This window comes from Bombus fervidus, chromosome 8, assembly GCF_041682495.2.
Source record: "Bombus fervidus isolate BK054 chromosome 8, iyBomFerv1, whole genome shotgun sequence".
NCBI lineage: Eukaryota > Metazoa > Arthropoda > Insecta > Hymenoptera > Apidae > Bombus > Bombus fervidus.
In genome coordinates this window covers 6,381,565-6,398,955 of record NC_091524.1, presented here as the reverse complement: position 1 = coordinate 6,398,955, position 17,391 = coordinate 6,381,565, and the positions used below count along the sequence as shown (strand labels likewise).

The 17,391-nt window shown below is 31.2% G+C and overlaps 1 protein-coding gene across 1 annotated transcript; it reads left to right on the top strand.

Annotated features, from left to right (window-relative positions):
• The first annotated feature begins 1,043 nt into the window (after positions 1-1,043).
• Positions 1,044-17,258, top strand: LOC139990388 (proton-coupled amino acid transporter-like protein pathetic). The gene is made up of 8 exons (XM_072009622.1): positions 1,044-2,340; positions 7,943-8,008; positions 8,792-8,884; positions 9,217-9,574; positions 11,852-12,127; positions 12,614-12,792; positions 13,254-13,423; positions 14,497-17,258. The coding sequence occupies exons 1-8, from the start codon at positions 2,267-2,269 to the stop codon at positions 14,736-14,738; spliced, it is 1,458 nt and encodes a 485-aa protein (XP_071865723.1). The 5' UTR covers positions 1,044-2,266; the 3' UTR covers positions 14,739-17,258.
• The last annotated feature ends 133 nt before the right edge of the window (positions 17,259-17,391 follow it).

Sequence of the window (17,391 nt, the reverse complement as noted above, 5' to 3'; positions counted from 1 at the left end):
CACTAGTTATACGTATAGTTATCTACGAATAACCGTATAAATATTTAAACATTAACGAAGTCTATCTTTCATGAGGTGTTAGATTGCGGAAACTTTTGTCTGTAACTCGTAAATTAAAGTATATGGGGAAATTATTAAGTATATTGACGTTGACAAAATATTTCAACCTCATTAAAATTAGTAGACTGCAAATATTTGATGTTCACGTAAATGCGAATTTTTGTGACCATAGTCAAAGAAATAGAATCTAAGTAGAAGCGCTTATTTAACCCAATAAATATTGTGACAAGTGAATTACTTTAGAAATTTTGGGCATGTCTGCACATTATGTTGCATTCTATATATTTCTACACTTATAAATTAAATTATCTATAAATACATCAAAATCCGTAATTTAGTAATTCCCAATTTTCCCTCTTCTAAGTAATTCAAAGACTATGAATATTTATTGAAATTCATGTTTCTATAAATATAATGTACAAAGTAGAACTCACGTTGAAAATTGTGTTGTTTATTAAATATTGCAAAGGTTACTGTACTTCGTATATTTTATATGTCTTCGCATGTTACTTGCATTCTGTGCATTTCTCTATCTTCAAATTTCCCATAAGTTCATAAAAATCCGCAGTCTAATAATGGGCAATCTTCTTCTCGCGAACTATCACTAATTACCCCATTTCCCCCATAAACCAAATTCTTTGACATTCTCGTACGTCGAAACTGTATCAGCGCGGCGTGATTCATCCGCTTGCGCCACTTACGCAACGTTCGAAATCGCGAAGTGGGTCGGCGAAGAGGTGACAGGAGGAAAAAGAGCGTCGCCAGGGAAAAGAGTTCAGGAGATCAGTGACATTAGAGAGGGTAGGTCGATGCAGGGAATGGTCGTTTCAATTGGGCGAAAAGACGAAGCTGATTTGAACGGAAGGAGATAGAAGGAAGGTGAAAGGGAAGAGGCGAAATACAGACGATACGGGATCGGCTCGGTAGAGCAAGAGTCGATTCGCGTGGTTCCAGTGGCCCTCGGTACGCGCGATCGTCACGATGCTAAGGACGACTCGCTCGAACGACGACCGTCTTTTCGCGAGCACGTTCGATAGAACATATTAGGAGGACGGCCTCTATCTCCCCTCCCACGAGTCGCGACGTCAATTCTAGCGGGACACTAGCGAGCTGAATCGCGCGTCTCTGTCTCTATACACACCGGCTCGTATATATACCTGCGTAACGCCGAAAAAACCTGGCCAGTCGTGTACGACGCCTGTCACCGTTCCACGCGCGAGTTTTCCTGCGTCGCGTTTCCTCCTTGCTAATACGTTGATACTTTTTCAACGTACGTGGACGATATCCTTCGTTCTTCCTGCGAGAACCTCTCCAGCCAGATCATTGGAAAGAAGACGCTGATTAAAGAAAAATCGAGGATTTCCTGTAATTTAGCAGGAATTTTGACAAATTCAAAGGAAAAAGATTTTTAGGGAATCTACAATTTACTAACAGCGTTAGTATTTTTAAACGTAAGAATCAGAAAGTAAATTAAACCACGCTCGAAGAATTAGGGAATATAGAAAAAGTTGAAGGTTATGGAATTGAGAGTTCCTGCGAGACGCATAAAAGGAAACGATAGAACAAATCGTTCACTGACAGTGACGAAGTAAGTACAACGTCAGGACAACGTCTCGACGTTAACATCAACGCGGTCGCTTGAAAAGCCCAAATTCATCAAGTTTAACACTTTCACGTCTCAATATTTTCATCGAGCTGTTCACATCAACAACGCTATCTTCTTCGCAGAAGCGACAAATTTTCGCAGTTTTCTGTATACGTTTAACGCACGCTTCTTCGCAACGGTGACAGAGCGACTCCCGTGTGAATTTTATTGCCCTTAAACCATCTTAAACCTAGTACAAACAAGTAATTAGCGGTGATAATAAAATATCAATCATCGGAAGACGATCGAGGAGCTGGGTTGTGAAAACAGAAGCACACTTACAGTCGAGTTTCGTGTGTGAGGATCATCTAGCACTGCATCAATGAATCAATAAATCATATCACACGACAGTAGCCAAGACTCATCTAAGAATCGCCGATAAATCATTATCTCCTGCGAGATTACTGTTGCCTGCAGAAAGGTAAATAAGATACGGGAAGGAGGCCGAAATAATTCAAGTTTTCATCGGTGAAAAAGCGATTCGAGGAAGAAGGATCTTTTCCAAGAGGCTCGTTCGAGAATGTGAATTGCAAGTTGATCGAAGATCGAACTTTTTTATTTATGTTCTTGACAGAACAATCGGAAGGCGTCAGCAAATTCTCAAGAGAATTCGGAATTAACGATCGAGAATACAGGTAAGTACATTTATGCAGAATCCGTTAGTAATATATTTCAAGGTAAGAAGAATCGTTTAAAGCAATATGTAAGCGGCTGTTGATAATTTGCGTTATGCGACGAAACAATCTCTCAAGGAGCAATATTCGTTTCGCGTTTATCGGAAACGTTTATTGATAATTATTGCGTTCCGATGGGCTGGATATCGCTAAATCGAGTCAGACTTTCGAGCGTCACAATTTCGATAAGATTCGCCCCACACGAACGATTCGTTGTGCTTCGTATTTAAATCGTTTTTAAATCATCACCTGAAGAGATTTTATGTAGAGATTACGGCGAAACGTATGTTAATTAATTTTCTATCGGTAGATCTCGAGATATTTTTAATTTGTTTGTTTAAAGAGCTCAAGGTATATGAGATTGATCGAGGAAATGATTGAATCCGTAGAGCTGAAGTACAATTATGTTTCTTTAAGTGTAATCGTTAGATGAGTTAGAAAGAATAGGTTGTAAAGATAATATGTCTATTCATTTGCCATTTGAAAAGACAAGCAATTTTAGAGGGACATATTTAAAGCTCTGAATTCATTTTTATGGATTCTGAAATGAATGCACGTTACGTAAATATTGCAACGTGTAGCCGTGAAATACATTTTCGCAATCGTTTGATATGGATTCTGAAATGGTTTTCTTTATTTCCATACGTTATTATCCTTGTACACGTTTGAAATTTAACGAGAAAGATTAATTAAAATTGTTAAAAACTGGATTAGAAGGCATTTCTACCTTTTCAATTATTTTCTAAAGTCTATATATAATATATTTATCACAAAAATTAGAATTTAAAATGAAATTATACGTCCATTAATCTTTATCTGGTGCAACTATTTTTAATGTATTAGAATTTAGAAAACCTCCAAATTATTGTAATTCTATTGCATATAAATATTAATTTGTTTTTTAGTAGAACGTAGAGCTGCAATCGCTATTCAACATTTCGCCTATTGAAATCAAAGTAAAATCGCTAATTATAAACTTATATTTTATTAGCTATTTTTAAATGATAATTTGGAGAAAACGTTACAAATTTTTATTATTCCTTAAAAAATAGAGATATATATTATTATTATTATAAAATGCTAAAATACTTTATTTTTATTAAAAATGCTAATATACTTATGCAAATATTCAGTTATTATAAAGTTATTAGTTATTATGTATAAGGTAAATTGCCTAAAAATCAAAGTATCTTTTTTTCTAGAGACTATCATTTTAGAGCATTTGTTATAGAAAATGTCTGTTTCTCACCACATTGTGCGATAAAATATGTATCGCTAGAAGGCACAGTTTTGCGTTTATGTTAATTACCGTAACAGAAATCTCGACGTTAACATGTTTTTCGCAATAATGTATGTAATTCAAAGTTTACCACTATGATTTTCTTAAACCACAAATCTTTTTATTCGCAATATACATGTATATATTTCCTGGAAACTGCGCACCACATAAAATCGGGCAATTTCTGCGCTCGATACAAACGGCATTTAAAATTATGTAAAATTGTCGATAGTACCAACGTATGAATTATTCGTGAATTTTTGCAAATAGTATACTACATCAAATGATATTTTGAATAAATAATTTAAGATAAATTCTATAACAACAAATAGAAACTTGATTAATTAATATAAACTATTTTTAATGACTCACAGTCTTCTTGCAGACTTATACATATGATTATTCTAACGTAACTAACTACAACTAACATAAATGAAATCAATATTTTCCATAAGAAATGGTTAAGAATATTTAAAAAAATCTACTTTCTTCAAAAATAAGAAGAAGGTTGAAAGAACATAGTTTTCAATGTATAAAAGTTTACATGTATAAAATGGTAAAAGAATGGCCATATTGCTTGATTATAGATTCATAAATTTTCGATTTGAGATACGAGTCGCGTGCCCGCCGCGTGTACCGGAAGTCAACTATCATTGCTTTCGTGCAACAGTGTATCAGGTGAACACTGAAATGTGATTTTATCGTGGAATGTGGTTAACAGGTGGGAAAATAGGAAGCGACGTGCTTTAGGATAATTGAGATCTGCGCAATTACATATGTATGTGCACGTGATAAGGAGTTATGACGAGCAACTTTTAAATTTTATTACTACGCTGTGAGTTAACTCTTTCGCATAAGTGGACGAAATATCTTAACAGGCTGTCGTTCACGTAACACTTTGGATGAGATATCTCGGGGCCATACAATGTCGTCTATATCATCGTACTGGCGGAAAATGATGGGATTTTATAAAAATGTTCAGAAATTTATAGATAATAAAAAAGAATAAGAAAAGATAACAATATTTTCTAAGTAGAACATTGTTACCTATTAATGTTTTAACAGAAGGAAACGATTTAACTCGTTATTTGGATTACCAATCGCTTGGTTTAATAACGGCAATTAACAATTTCTTTCGTATCGATTTCCTTGCTTATAGATTTTCGCAAGCGTATACTTGCACTTTCTATCATAAATCCGTAAGTGAGACTGTTTGTCTATAAATTTGCAATAAATAACGGAATATTCGTATGTAACAGCGTTACTAAAATATAATGAAAGTACTTTCGTACGAAATAGAACAGCTCTAAGCACAATAATAGCGCATTATGCAACATTTTACGACAAGAGGAAATCAATTCTAATGTAACCTTTCGTAAATCACGCTCGTGCGAATTTGCACAAAGCGGCCACGACAATTCGTGCAGACATTATCCTGAGATATCGACATTTTCAGTCCAAGATTCTAGATCTCATCGGATTAACCATACTCGTCGAGCTCAATATACCTAGAGCCTAATCCTAAGCATAATTTACATTTAAAAAGCATTATGGTTATTCGTGACTCCTTTCTGTCTCTTGCTTACATCTGAATATTTAATAGCTACATTGTGAGCTGTTTTTACATCCCTATGTTAGAAAATCCCACGTAGATTGTGTACCATGGAAGCGTTCAAGGATATGTCTGAGTTAGAATGTTATAATCGTACGTAGGATCGGTCGATTACTTAACGAGTCTTGTCGATACCTCGATCTTGCGGGTTTAACAGATCACATCATTATGATCGCGGAAAAATAAATAGAAATAAATAGAGAAATCGATATTGTGAAATTCTTATTACATTCGATTCGTACCATCGTGACATTAAAAAAGTGACCAGACAGATAAAAACGAAATAATTGCAAGGACTTGTGAAGTTTATGCTTCTTGTGCCTCGATTTCTCAATAACTGTCCTTCGTCGTAAAAATCTCTTTTCTTTCTTTACTTTATTCAACCGACGATAATAATCGTTTACTAACCTTGCGCAAAGTAGGAAAAATGTTATCACAAATACTCTGAAATACGTAAATTCTGACATTAAGCTCTATTTTGTATCGAATGATCGAATTAAACCTTGCGTCGTAGCATCGAATGTTACGCAACGCAATTCTGATCCATCTTATCCATTCCATGACGAATGTTTGCCAGCCATTTACACCTGCTATTAACGCATATTAGTATGAGAAAAACATGTATCTTTTCCTATAATACAATAACAATAAAAGCCGTTTTGTGAATGAATTATCTGGTACAATGCGACAATAAATGTTGAATCATGTGCTATATTCGCAATTCGTTTATGTTAATTGTTGTCATTGTTAATAATGTAAATATACGTTCTGCGATATTCAGATGCAAGTATAATTATTGTGGAGCTGAGATATTGCGTCTAAAACATTTTGCAAATTTTTTTTACATAATATCATGAAATTCTTTTGTATAATGTCAATTCGAAATGGATAGCATAAAATTTTCTTTCATTTAACCTTTAATCTATTTTCTGTCCTTTTTTAGATTTATTTTGTAGCTAATCGTTGTTGATAACTTAACGTTATATGCAATTTCGTGTTTGTTGATATCGGTTTATGAAACCAAGTCGAATTCATTTGAATTTTTACAATATTATAATGTTATCATGTTCATAATTATAGTTAACATTTATATATATTATACGTAATCGCATTTTTCAATGCCACTTCAAATGTGCACTTTAAATTTGGTATCCACTTGAAGTCGCGTTACTTGAAACAATATAATTTCAAGTCGAGTAACGACTGATATGAACACAATTTTGAATTTAAATTACTTGAATTCCAGTGCCTTGAATTTAAGTAATTTGACTAATCTGAACAAACTACATATTCACTTTCAAGTTACATGAATTCTAGTAACTTTGAAATATATTATATTATTATTATTATTAAAATATTAAATAAATAAATAAATTTATTGAAATGCATTATAATATACCATAATAATGAATTCTTAATAAATATAATAGTGAATTCAAATATAAAAGTGAATAGTGAATCAGTAATGCAAAGTGAAATTCATATCAATAAAATTACTTGAAACCATATGGGTTCAAGCAACAACGCTCTATGTGATATGCACGAGGCTTAACGTTTTTTAAGATAATCGATCACAGAATTAACAGACATAAATTCTTTTAAGTCATGGATATAATCTAGATGATAAGTAAGAAATGGCGATCCATATCCGTATGGAAAATTTTCATCGATAAAAGTAAGACCTTCGCCGATTGTTACATTGGTGCCGTGCTTAAGTCTAACATAAGTACCTATGTACCATCTTAAAAATCGTTTTGTTTTCAAACATCCTCGTTATCAATGGCAATCAAATTAAACTTGAGACATTGTCATTGAGATCGTCATCATTATTGAGGTTGACATTTGTGACGTGATATGATAGGCAGTCGTATAGATTTTAATCATTACTGGTTAGATTATCCATTTTAACGATATAAATATTGCTACCACGAAATTCAACTCACAAAGATTTTATCTTAATCACTCCTGTAGTAGATGATCGATAAAACATCGAAGATTAGTAGTAAGTGTATTTATTGTGATTCTAGAAAATATTTTTGGAAGTCTGATGTGCTTTTTAATTATGACAAATACAGTAATGAGCGTAGATACATAAATATCGAAGCTAATTAATATGCAAAGTTTTAATATATTTTATCGAAAGTATTATTTGCATAGTACTATGACGTACACTATATACATGTTAAGATTTTTAGATATCAGCACTAATATGCTATGTATTATATAATGTTACTATTTAATATTATGTAATGTAACATATTTAATATTACATATTATATAATGTTAAATATTTAATTTATCTGTTTTTACGGGTCATGTGTGAACGCACTCCTAATCTTTTCGTGAAAGTTTTAGATAAAAATTTGCTAAAATAGAGTTGAGGAAGTGTTCTTTCTCTTGTTTTAATCATGTTCGTTTTAGTTTTATAAGTATCTACAATATTTCTATACAAAAGGGGCACATATTTATACTATATAAGGAGTTGAACCTTGTTTTAAGTCATACGAAATTTGTGGCATTTTTATAGCATATAGTTTTTGACGAATAGAATTCAAAAGTAGCAGTCTTAGAGTGCGGAGATTATTATTTTAAAAATTATGCGTGTATGTAGCTATAGTCTAGTAAAATGATATTGCGATATTAATCAGATAATTGTGTACATGTTGTTTTAGATTCACCATGGGGAAATGTACAAAGTCACAACCTACAGAAAGTCCCATGCAGGAATTTAATAGCAGGTATGAATTATTAACTTGTGTTTTATTCGCAATTTCATTCACGTTATTTAAATGTGCAATATCAAATTAAATTTATCTCAAATTGACAATTTTGTAGATTTTATTAATTTTATCATTCCTATCAATAAATTATTCTGACGTAGAACCTCTTTGATAATGTCATTAGTATTAATTTTCGTTAAATTCATTAATTTCATAAGTGAACTTGAATTTTTATTGATAATTCTAATTTGAATAAAATTTTCGTTCTGTTATCAATCATTATTAACGTAAGGCACTGTGTGCTGCGTATGTTGCTACACGTTTATTTCTATATTTATGTCAATTATTTGTTAAAACTTAATGAAACCCTATTCTCCAATGATAAATGATCATTAATCACCTATGGCGAACTGACATAGTAACTAGAATTAATTATAGAATCTTAATATTTTTCATTATATGATACGATACTTTTACGATATTTCTTGCGTATTACTGATGGTACTTGAAAAAAGAATTTACATTTAGTTTCTTCTAATATATATAACCAAATATAAATAAATATAACCAAATTGAAAAATATAAAATCTTCCAAACAGATTATAAATTAGTAATGTACTCCAATTAGAATAAAAGGTTTTATTTGATAAGTTCCTACGTCGTAAAATATTATACAATTATCCACTTTAACCTCCCATTTTCTGAATTACTTTGAAAAATATATGATAGTATCAAGAGGCACGAGACAAGATAGTATCTTCGACACATAATGTAATGACGTATTTCTTTTTCTGTGATCAGTACGAAAATAGCTACTGTCATGATTGGAGAATACAATGAGAAGGACGAACTATACAATCCCTTCGAACACCGTGATAAGAAAAATACCAATTCGTAAGTTATTTTTTCTTTATCTCAGTACATAAAATCTAGTCATACTACTGACCAGTCAATTTCAAGATCGTTTACACTTCATTGTTACGATATAGGTAAATTCAATATATTTTATTTTAATTTAATTATAGTATCTGATACTAAACGAAATAGTACAAAATAACTGAAAAGATAATTTTATTAATTACCGTCTTGTTTGACTTCTTTTATAATGTCACTGGTTATTATTACTCTGAACTGGCAGTATACCATTTAAGAAAAGAACTACCATTACAAAAAGAAATCGTGAGAAATGTACAACATAATAAATACACAAATTGTTCTTGTTACAGAGACTTCGGTGCTCTAGCTCACCTATTAAAATCGTCTCTTGGTACCGGAATCCTTGCTATGCCAAATGCGATTAAGAATGGCGGAGTGTTATTCGGTGGAATCGGTACTATAATAATCGGTATAATATGCGCGCATTGTGTCCACATACTGGTCCGTTCGTCCCACGTGCTATGCAAGAAAACGAAAACACCACAGATGACATACGCCGAGACAGCGGAGGCTGCGTTTTTTAATGGACCAAAAACATTAAGGCCATTCGCGAACGCAAGTCGAATATTAGTAAATATTGCATTGTGTGCAACTTACGTGGGCGGTACGTGCGTCTATGTGGTATTCGTATCGACCTCGATCAAACAGGTAAGTCTTACACGCTGGTTTCCAACAGTTATTATAATAGCAGTCTGTTATATTGTTCAGTCGTGGAAAAAAACAATGGCAGTAGAAAAATATAAAACGAGTTTCCTTGTGCTCACTTGTCATTCGTGATAGTTAAAGAAGCAATAAGTACATAATACCCTGTTAACAAAGCAAATAATATACTTTGACCAAAGAGTCATTCGATAAAAGATAGCCAGTTGTAGAAGTTCAGACAAATTTAAAACGCAAAAAGACAGTGAAATATAATATTCCGCTAAAAATATTAATATGCCTCGATTGTATTTCCGATATACAAATAGCTGGTGGAGCATTGATATTAATGAATTGTATTTAAAATATGCGACAGTTCAATCGAGTGTTGAAATAGCATGTCGGTGCTCGAACGATACCGATAATTTGAATATCAGTCCGATAACGTTATTTCAGCATTGAAACACTCGTTATCCACAATTTTAACTAACGAGTGGAAAGTTCGCAACCGAACAATTTTATCTATCTACATAAATTTGCCACTGCGATCAATAGGATCTTCCTTTTTACTACTCCTCTTCGACAAATTAATAAACGTGAAATTGTTCGTTCTTTTAATGAAAAATGTTCATATTGGAAGATTTATTTATTAGCTTTGGCTATTATCGTTTTGTCGTTTATTTCCCTAATTTGGAGAAATTTCAAATGATTTATTATGTTGGTATCTGCTATTGGCAACGTATACTATAAATAATTGCTTGTATCGTAAAATAGTGTTATATTAATACGTTTCATGCTGATCTCGCGAGAATATCTTTCCCATGTTACCATTTCCGCATTGATATATTAATATTATAGCAATTTTTTTTTGCAATGTAATTTTACATTAAAATATAGGAATTTAATTGTAAGAAAGGCGATACTAGCAGTTGAATACTAACATGAAAAATTTTTTCGTGAATGCTGAGTTTCTGTTCTTAAGATTCGATATATCTGCCAATTATACATGTATAAACATTATGAATTCCCTGTAAAAAGTATGAAATATGACTTATCACGTTTCTTCCTTGTAATTTTCATATAGTTGATTTATTAAATGTTTTCCACTCTATTTCCATATGTTCTGTGAGTTATCTCATCAGTTACATTTATGAGCCATTAACGTGGAAGTTTACTTAAATATATGCACAATAATCCCGTGTCCAGACAGCTAGTCATATTTTATTATTCATTGCCTAATAATTATTCATTGTGCCGTTTGTGAATATCAATTCAAATTTTTGATTTCAAAATGTGATAGCAAAGATATTGCTATAATATATTGCTGTAATGGTTACTAAACATTCCATTTTAGAATTAGAATTAATAAACATTATTTTTAACAATATAACATAGTAAGTACGATATTATGATTAAGTTATATATCAAATTAATAATCTACTATTCTCTCTCTATGTTTACTGTTCTATAATCTACAAACGAATAGAATCTGTAAATAATATTCATTTTCTTAACCACATCAAAATGTAGATTGTAAAACCATTCTAATCTGCGATCGTCTTGTTTCCTTTGTCCTCGTTCACCGTCGCACGTGCATCTTTCTCCTTTTTTCCTTGATCACAATTGAACATCTGTGCCAACGCGTAGCCTCCAGACTCGTTCTGACTCGTTTAACCTGCAGGGTCCACCTTGTTTGCTTGTCCGTGAACAAAAATTACAGTCTGAATGGATTGTAACTAACTAATCGGATGATTCAACGCTAAATAAGACAGGACGTCCCATCAATTCTGTTGTATCTGCAATGGTTCATTTCTTTTCAGTTCAAATATCGTGATTTACTTGTAAAATATGAAATAAAAAACGAAAAGATTAATTAGGAAAGCTCCATACGGCCGTATAAAATAGTGACAATAGTTTATGTGAGTTAAATCTTTTCCCTCAAACGATATGTAAATTTTTTATGGTAAAATTTGGACGAACAGCGAATTTTGAATAAAAAATTTCTAGGATGCAATTATCATAAAACTCAGTTTCTATTGAATTTTCGTATTTTCTAAATTTTATTACTTTTATAAGCTTTACACACATTTTAATTTGAATTTTCTATTTTAAATCATTTCAATTTTTATGAATGAATTTATTAAGATTTTACTGCCTGACAAAATAGATGCTTCCTAGAAAAAATAAGTATTCTGAGCTCCAAAAGTTTCGAGACCTCACGAGGTTTCAAATTCGATTTTAACGAATTTGAAAATTCAATTTAAAATTAAAGTGGTTCTGTTTTAGATTGTGGACTACCACACCGGCATGGACATACCTCTTCGCATGTACATGCTTACGTTGATTCCTGCGGTGTTGCTGCTGGGACAAATTCGAAATTTGAAATATCTGGTACCATTCTCCATTCTGGCCAATCTTTCCATGATGGTCGGTTTTGCGATAACTCTGTACTACATCTTCAGTGGAATTGAACCATCACAGGACGTAAAGTTGATAGCGTCGATCGAACATTTGCCTGTGTTCTTCGCTACTGTGTTATTCGCCATCGAGGGCATCGGCGTTGTAAGTTTGAAACGATAACTAAATTCTACTTGTTTGTTAAAAAAGTCATAGCTGTAAATTATAGCATAAATATGAGACAGTATCGTTAGGAAAAATAAGTCTTTTCTTCTTATTATTATGTACAAAGGTTTTATGAATTAATTTTTAATTATACAAAATTTAAAAAATCCCATAGTTTAAACATTGTTATATAATGATTAAAATATTTCAGGAATCAATTTTGCACGTTCTGCAACATTCTGGATATAGTAATGTTATTCTTATATGATACATGCTCTTTTTGCTTTTAATACAGTTCTGAAATCTTAATACAGATACGAAGTCCAGGACATTTAATTAAAATATGCAGGAAAATTTTTTATCGTGATAAGTTAATTGAGATTGAAAGCTTTCAAATTTATTCACTTCATTTATAGTGGTATGAATTTTATAAATATAGAATTTTACAGATTTCGTAATAGTATAATTAAAAAATTAATTTCTTAGGTGATGCCTGTTGAAAATAGCATGCGGAATCCGCAACATTTTCTTGGTTGCCCGAGTGTCCTGAATATAACGATGTCTATAGTAGTATCTTTATACGCTATACTGGGTGTATTCGGTTATTTGAAATACGGGGAAGCAGTTGACGCAACTATCACGCTGAACATACCAATAACAGAAATGTAAGTACGATTGCGAATCAAATACTTATTAAATTGCTTGTAATTGAATTCAAAGAGTAGATAGTCTATTGTGTATACTATATACATAAATGAAACATTACTATTTGTTACTTATCTTCAATTCAATAAAGATTTACGAATTAAAGTAAAATATTTAATTCTTAATAAAATAATCACGATTTTCTAAATTCAATTTAAAATTCACTTAATCAAATTTCTAAATAAATTTCAATTTATAAATGATTTATAACTGCTTCATGAAACATACGTAGTTATCCAAGAATTTATGATTGTATTCTTGGAGTTTAAAATTACACATATGGATAGCTTTCGAGGTATCTACAGTTCGCAGAATTTTTCATAGAGTATACCTTATCATAGTTTTATACACAATATTTAAATGTTCTTAAATGCTCTTAAATGGAGATAAAATTTGTATAAGCCAATATATTGTTTTACAGCCCAGGACAGATGGTGAAACTACTTATCGCTCTAGCGGTTTTGTTTAGCTACGGATTGCAGTTCACCGTGCCAATCGATATAATATGGGGATTAGTGAAAGAGAAATTCAGTCATAAATATGAAGGAATATCTGAAACAGCGCTACGAATGTTCATAGCTTTGTTTACAAGTAAGTTGCTTTAATTTCCAAACAATTATAATCTGAGAAAACTTGAACTAATTTCCTACAAACTGACTTTGAGGAAGATGACGGAAACGATAATAAATTCTAAGGCCAATTGTTTAGAAAGAATATTTGTAACATTACTTTCTCTACTTTTCAATTTATTACGATACATATGTACAAAATTTTTTACTAATTATATAGTTACAAGAAGATTATTCTTTCTTCCCTTACTTACTTTTACTCGTAGAACATGTCGACACTGTTTGACAGGAAGAACCTAAGACGCAATTAAATCACAAATTGCTGTCATTTTCCATGTGGTTTTTTTTTCGCAACAAATTGCTCTTATTAAGCAGAGCCACAATAAAAGGACTAACGTTTTGATATTCCCGAGATAACAAGCTGTGATTACCCTTCTGGTTATTACCGGTTTACGCCACTGAGTGTCTACCAGACATGTGTGTTATTTTTCTAAGGAAGTAAGAGAGGAACGTGAATTGCAATAGAAAGACGTAGACCGGGTTAGGGGAATACTTGTTGGCTTCGTAACCGCATGACTCACTGTTAACCGTTCAATGACTCGTTCGCATTTAATTCATTGAGGATCTACCACTTTGATATTCACGTCCTTGTTGTTTACGTTGTTGATGTTTCGACTTTTCGACGCGATAACTCTGTCTCTTTATAATGCAAGCTGTGACTTCCCTCGGCTGTGATGTTACTTAATAAGCTTGTCAAACAACTGAATTTAAATACACTAGTTCACTGATTTATACGTAGTATTCGCTACACGCAACTTTCTCGCAGCTTTTTTAAATTCTGATGTATCCCAATTTTTTCATAATACTTTATAATACATTATCTAAAATCTTCTCTATATTCGATATTTAAATTGAATACATAGAATTTTCATACATATTAATTTGAATTTTTTAACGAATCATTAAATTTTTGTATTTTTGTTAGCTAATTTTTCTGCGATGACTATCATGTAAGAATTGCAAAATATAGAATGTTGCCTCCCTTCATAGATTTTTGTTTATAGAATTGTATTTAATAATTTCTTTTCCTTTCAGTTGCTGTGGCATGTCTGGTTCCAAAACTCGAACCCTTTATTTCTCTAGTCGGTTCAATATTTTTCTCCATCCTTGGTGTCACAATCCCAGCAATCGTGGAAACAGTTTCGTGCTGGGATGGTCACTTGGGTAAGTATAACTGGAGACTTTGGAAGAACGGTGTACTTTTAATATTTTCTCTCTTAGCGCTAGTATTCGGTTCATGGATTTCCATCACAGATATAATCAAATTGTATCGATAAAGTAATGACCTAAATCTATTTATAATTGCGTATACAAAAAGGGCTTAATGTAAAATTAACACGTTCACTATGTACGTTTCGTATCCGAATCAACATATATACCCCCGTTCATAAGTATCAGAATACTGCTCGTTTCGTACGAAAATTAATATTTGATCTAGATTATCAAAAAACAGATTACTTCATCTTTTTCAAATTCAAAAAACCGATTTTGTATTCATGCAAGATAATGATCCAAGACACATAATGGGGCTGACAAAAATTTAGAATCTTAATGACTAAACTAACTAAAAGCTCATTGGAAAAAATTGAAATGAAATTATTATAAGTAGGAAACTATGGCTAAAATTTGATTTTAAGAACTATTTTAAGAACTGATTTTAAGAATATATAATATTCATAGAATCAGATAACAAATGTAACAGGAAAAATGATGATACGAAAGAAATTTTTGAGATAATTGTCGAGGATATTATTTTAATGTTTCATATACGAGTTCCTTACGGTGTAAGATTTTTAATGAGATAGTAATTCTTAACAACTCTAATAATTTCTTTATAATTATTTAACTTCTAGTTTTTCGTTAATGTTCTAATACTTATGAACTGTGATATAGTCTTACGATATACAATATATGTGATACTTACTTATCAGACGTAGAATACAAATTAAAGATTGCGAAATTTGTAAAAGAAACTTTTAGAATAGTTTATGTAAAAAACGTGTATGTATAAGTGTATACGATATAAAAACCAATTTTGTACGAAAATTATTTGTTAGCATAGATTATTAATAATAGAAATTCGATGAGAAGTGAATGTATTAAAATTATTAAGACTAAATCTTTTTTAAGACGCTGTCGAATATCTGTACAGTCATCGTGACATATTAACTATCATTATTTATCATTAACGTAATTCACATTCCCATGGAGTATTTATTTTTAAGATTATTCGTGTACATTGTGTATTTATATCTGCGTTATACTTAAGCATTTTTGTAATTTACGGATTTCTTGTAATTTAAAGAATGTTGTAAAATCGTGAAGTATTATAATTAATTTGGTGATCATAAGATTAGATCGTAATGGAAGAAAAATCGAGAAAGCGTATCTAATTTTAAAAAGGATAAATAGATAGGTGTATTATATTTATTGTAAATATTCAAGCTAGGATACAATATTTTTTAAACTATGTAGTATGCTTTGATATGAGTTTAGCAATAAAATAGATTAGCGTCCGTGGACTTGTTGTTAATGTAGTAGTGGTCGCATTTTAAAGTTGTAGTAAATTTCTTAAAAAAGAAGGTAATATACTGTTATTTATTTATTTGTATAAACGAAAAAGTAATTTTCTTGCCCATGTGTATAAATTTTAATAAATAATCTAATATTTTTAGTTTAAGCGAACGGATGCGACTGTTACTACATTAAATTTGTAAGAGTAAATAATATGCAACATCGTAAATTGTAAATTTATCACTGTACAAAACATTAAATCTATATGCATTTTTTAGAAATAATCAATCATTTTTAAGCACTCTGTGGCTTAAGCACTCTTAAACTGTAACTATCTTCGTTAGCATCGTGTCTACTGTTCAAAAACATCCGAACACTTGTTCAACATTGACAACACATATTTTAATCATAAAATTCCGGATAAATCAAATTGTAATGATTTTATTTTGTATAATCGACATGGCTGTGTATTATAGAATATGATGATGCGATTAAATTTGCTTGTAAATCGTAATACGCAATAACAAAACTGACATTTGTAATTGTCAAACCTTTTAGAATTATTTTATTATTTGAGAAACTTTCTATTTTCAAATTAATTTCTGACTTGTAACATGATTTTTCTAATTTGATAAAAAGCCTTTGGATGTTAATACAAATAATGATTACATACTAAACATATACATGTAGTAAATAACCAAATGAACATAGTATTGCAACGTTTGTTAATGGTTAAGCCGTAAAAAGAAACTAAACTGAACTAAACTAAATTTTCAGAATACTTATAAACTGTAGTGTACATTTATTGAAATGCCTCAAATGCTTGTGCACGTGAGGGCCTATTGGATCGTGAATTTGATGATATTAGTAACGACTCTGCAAATGTTGGTTGTGTTTTGCGTTTTGTACAATTACAATACATTACAGCGACAAAAGTCAAATGAATTCCAATCATCAAAGGAATTATGTTTATATATCGAAAAATTTTTATTAGACGAAGCGTTTGATATGTGAATCCTATAATCGCCAACGTTGGCGTATTTCCCTGTAAAATATTTGTTAGACAATTAGTTCGTCTATCGATATCTGAGAAAAATTGTGATTATATTTTGTACATTTTGATGTGATCTGTACCATGATGTAATGAAAGATTGTATTCATAAATTAACATCTGTTTGTAAAAATGTATAATGTTATTCAATTTCTTTGTCAGAATTTCCCAATGACAACGAAAGATCAGACTTTCTTAAGAATGAAAAGTGAATAAAATATATTGAATCAAATCAGCTTGGTCGCTTTGAAATTAAATTCTCTGCCTACTGATGGATAAATGTTAATTCAATATTATTCTATTGCACAATATAATGATTAAACAAGTATCAATCACAACTATGAATCCGTTGAGGAGAATTATTT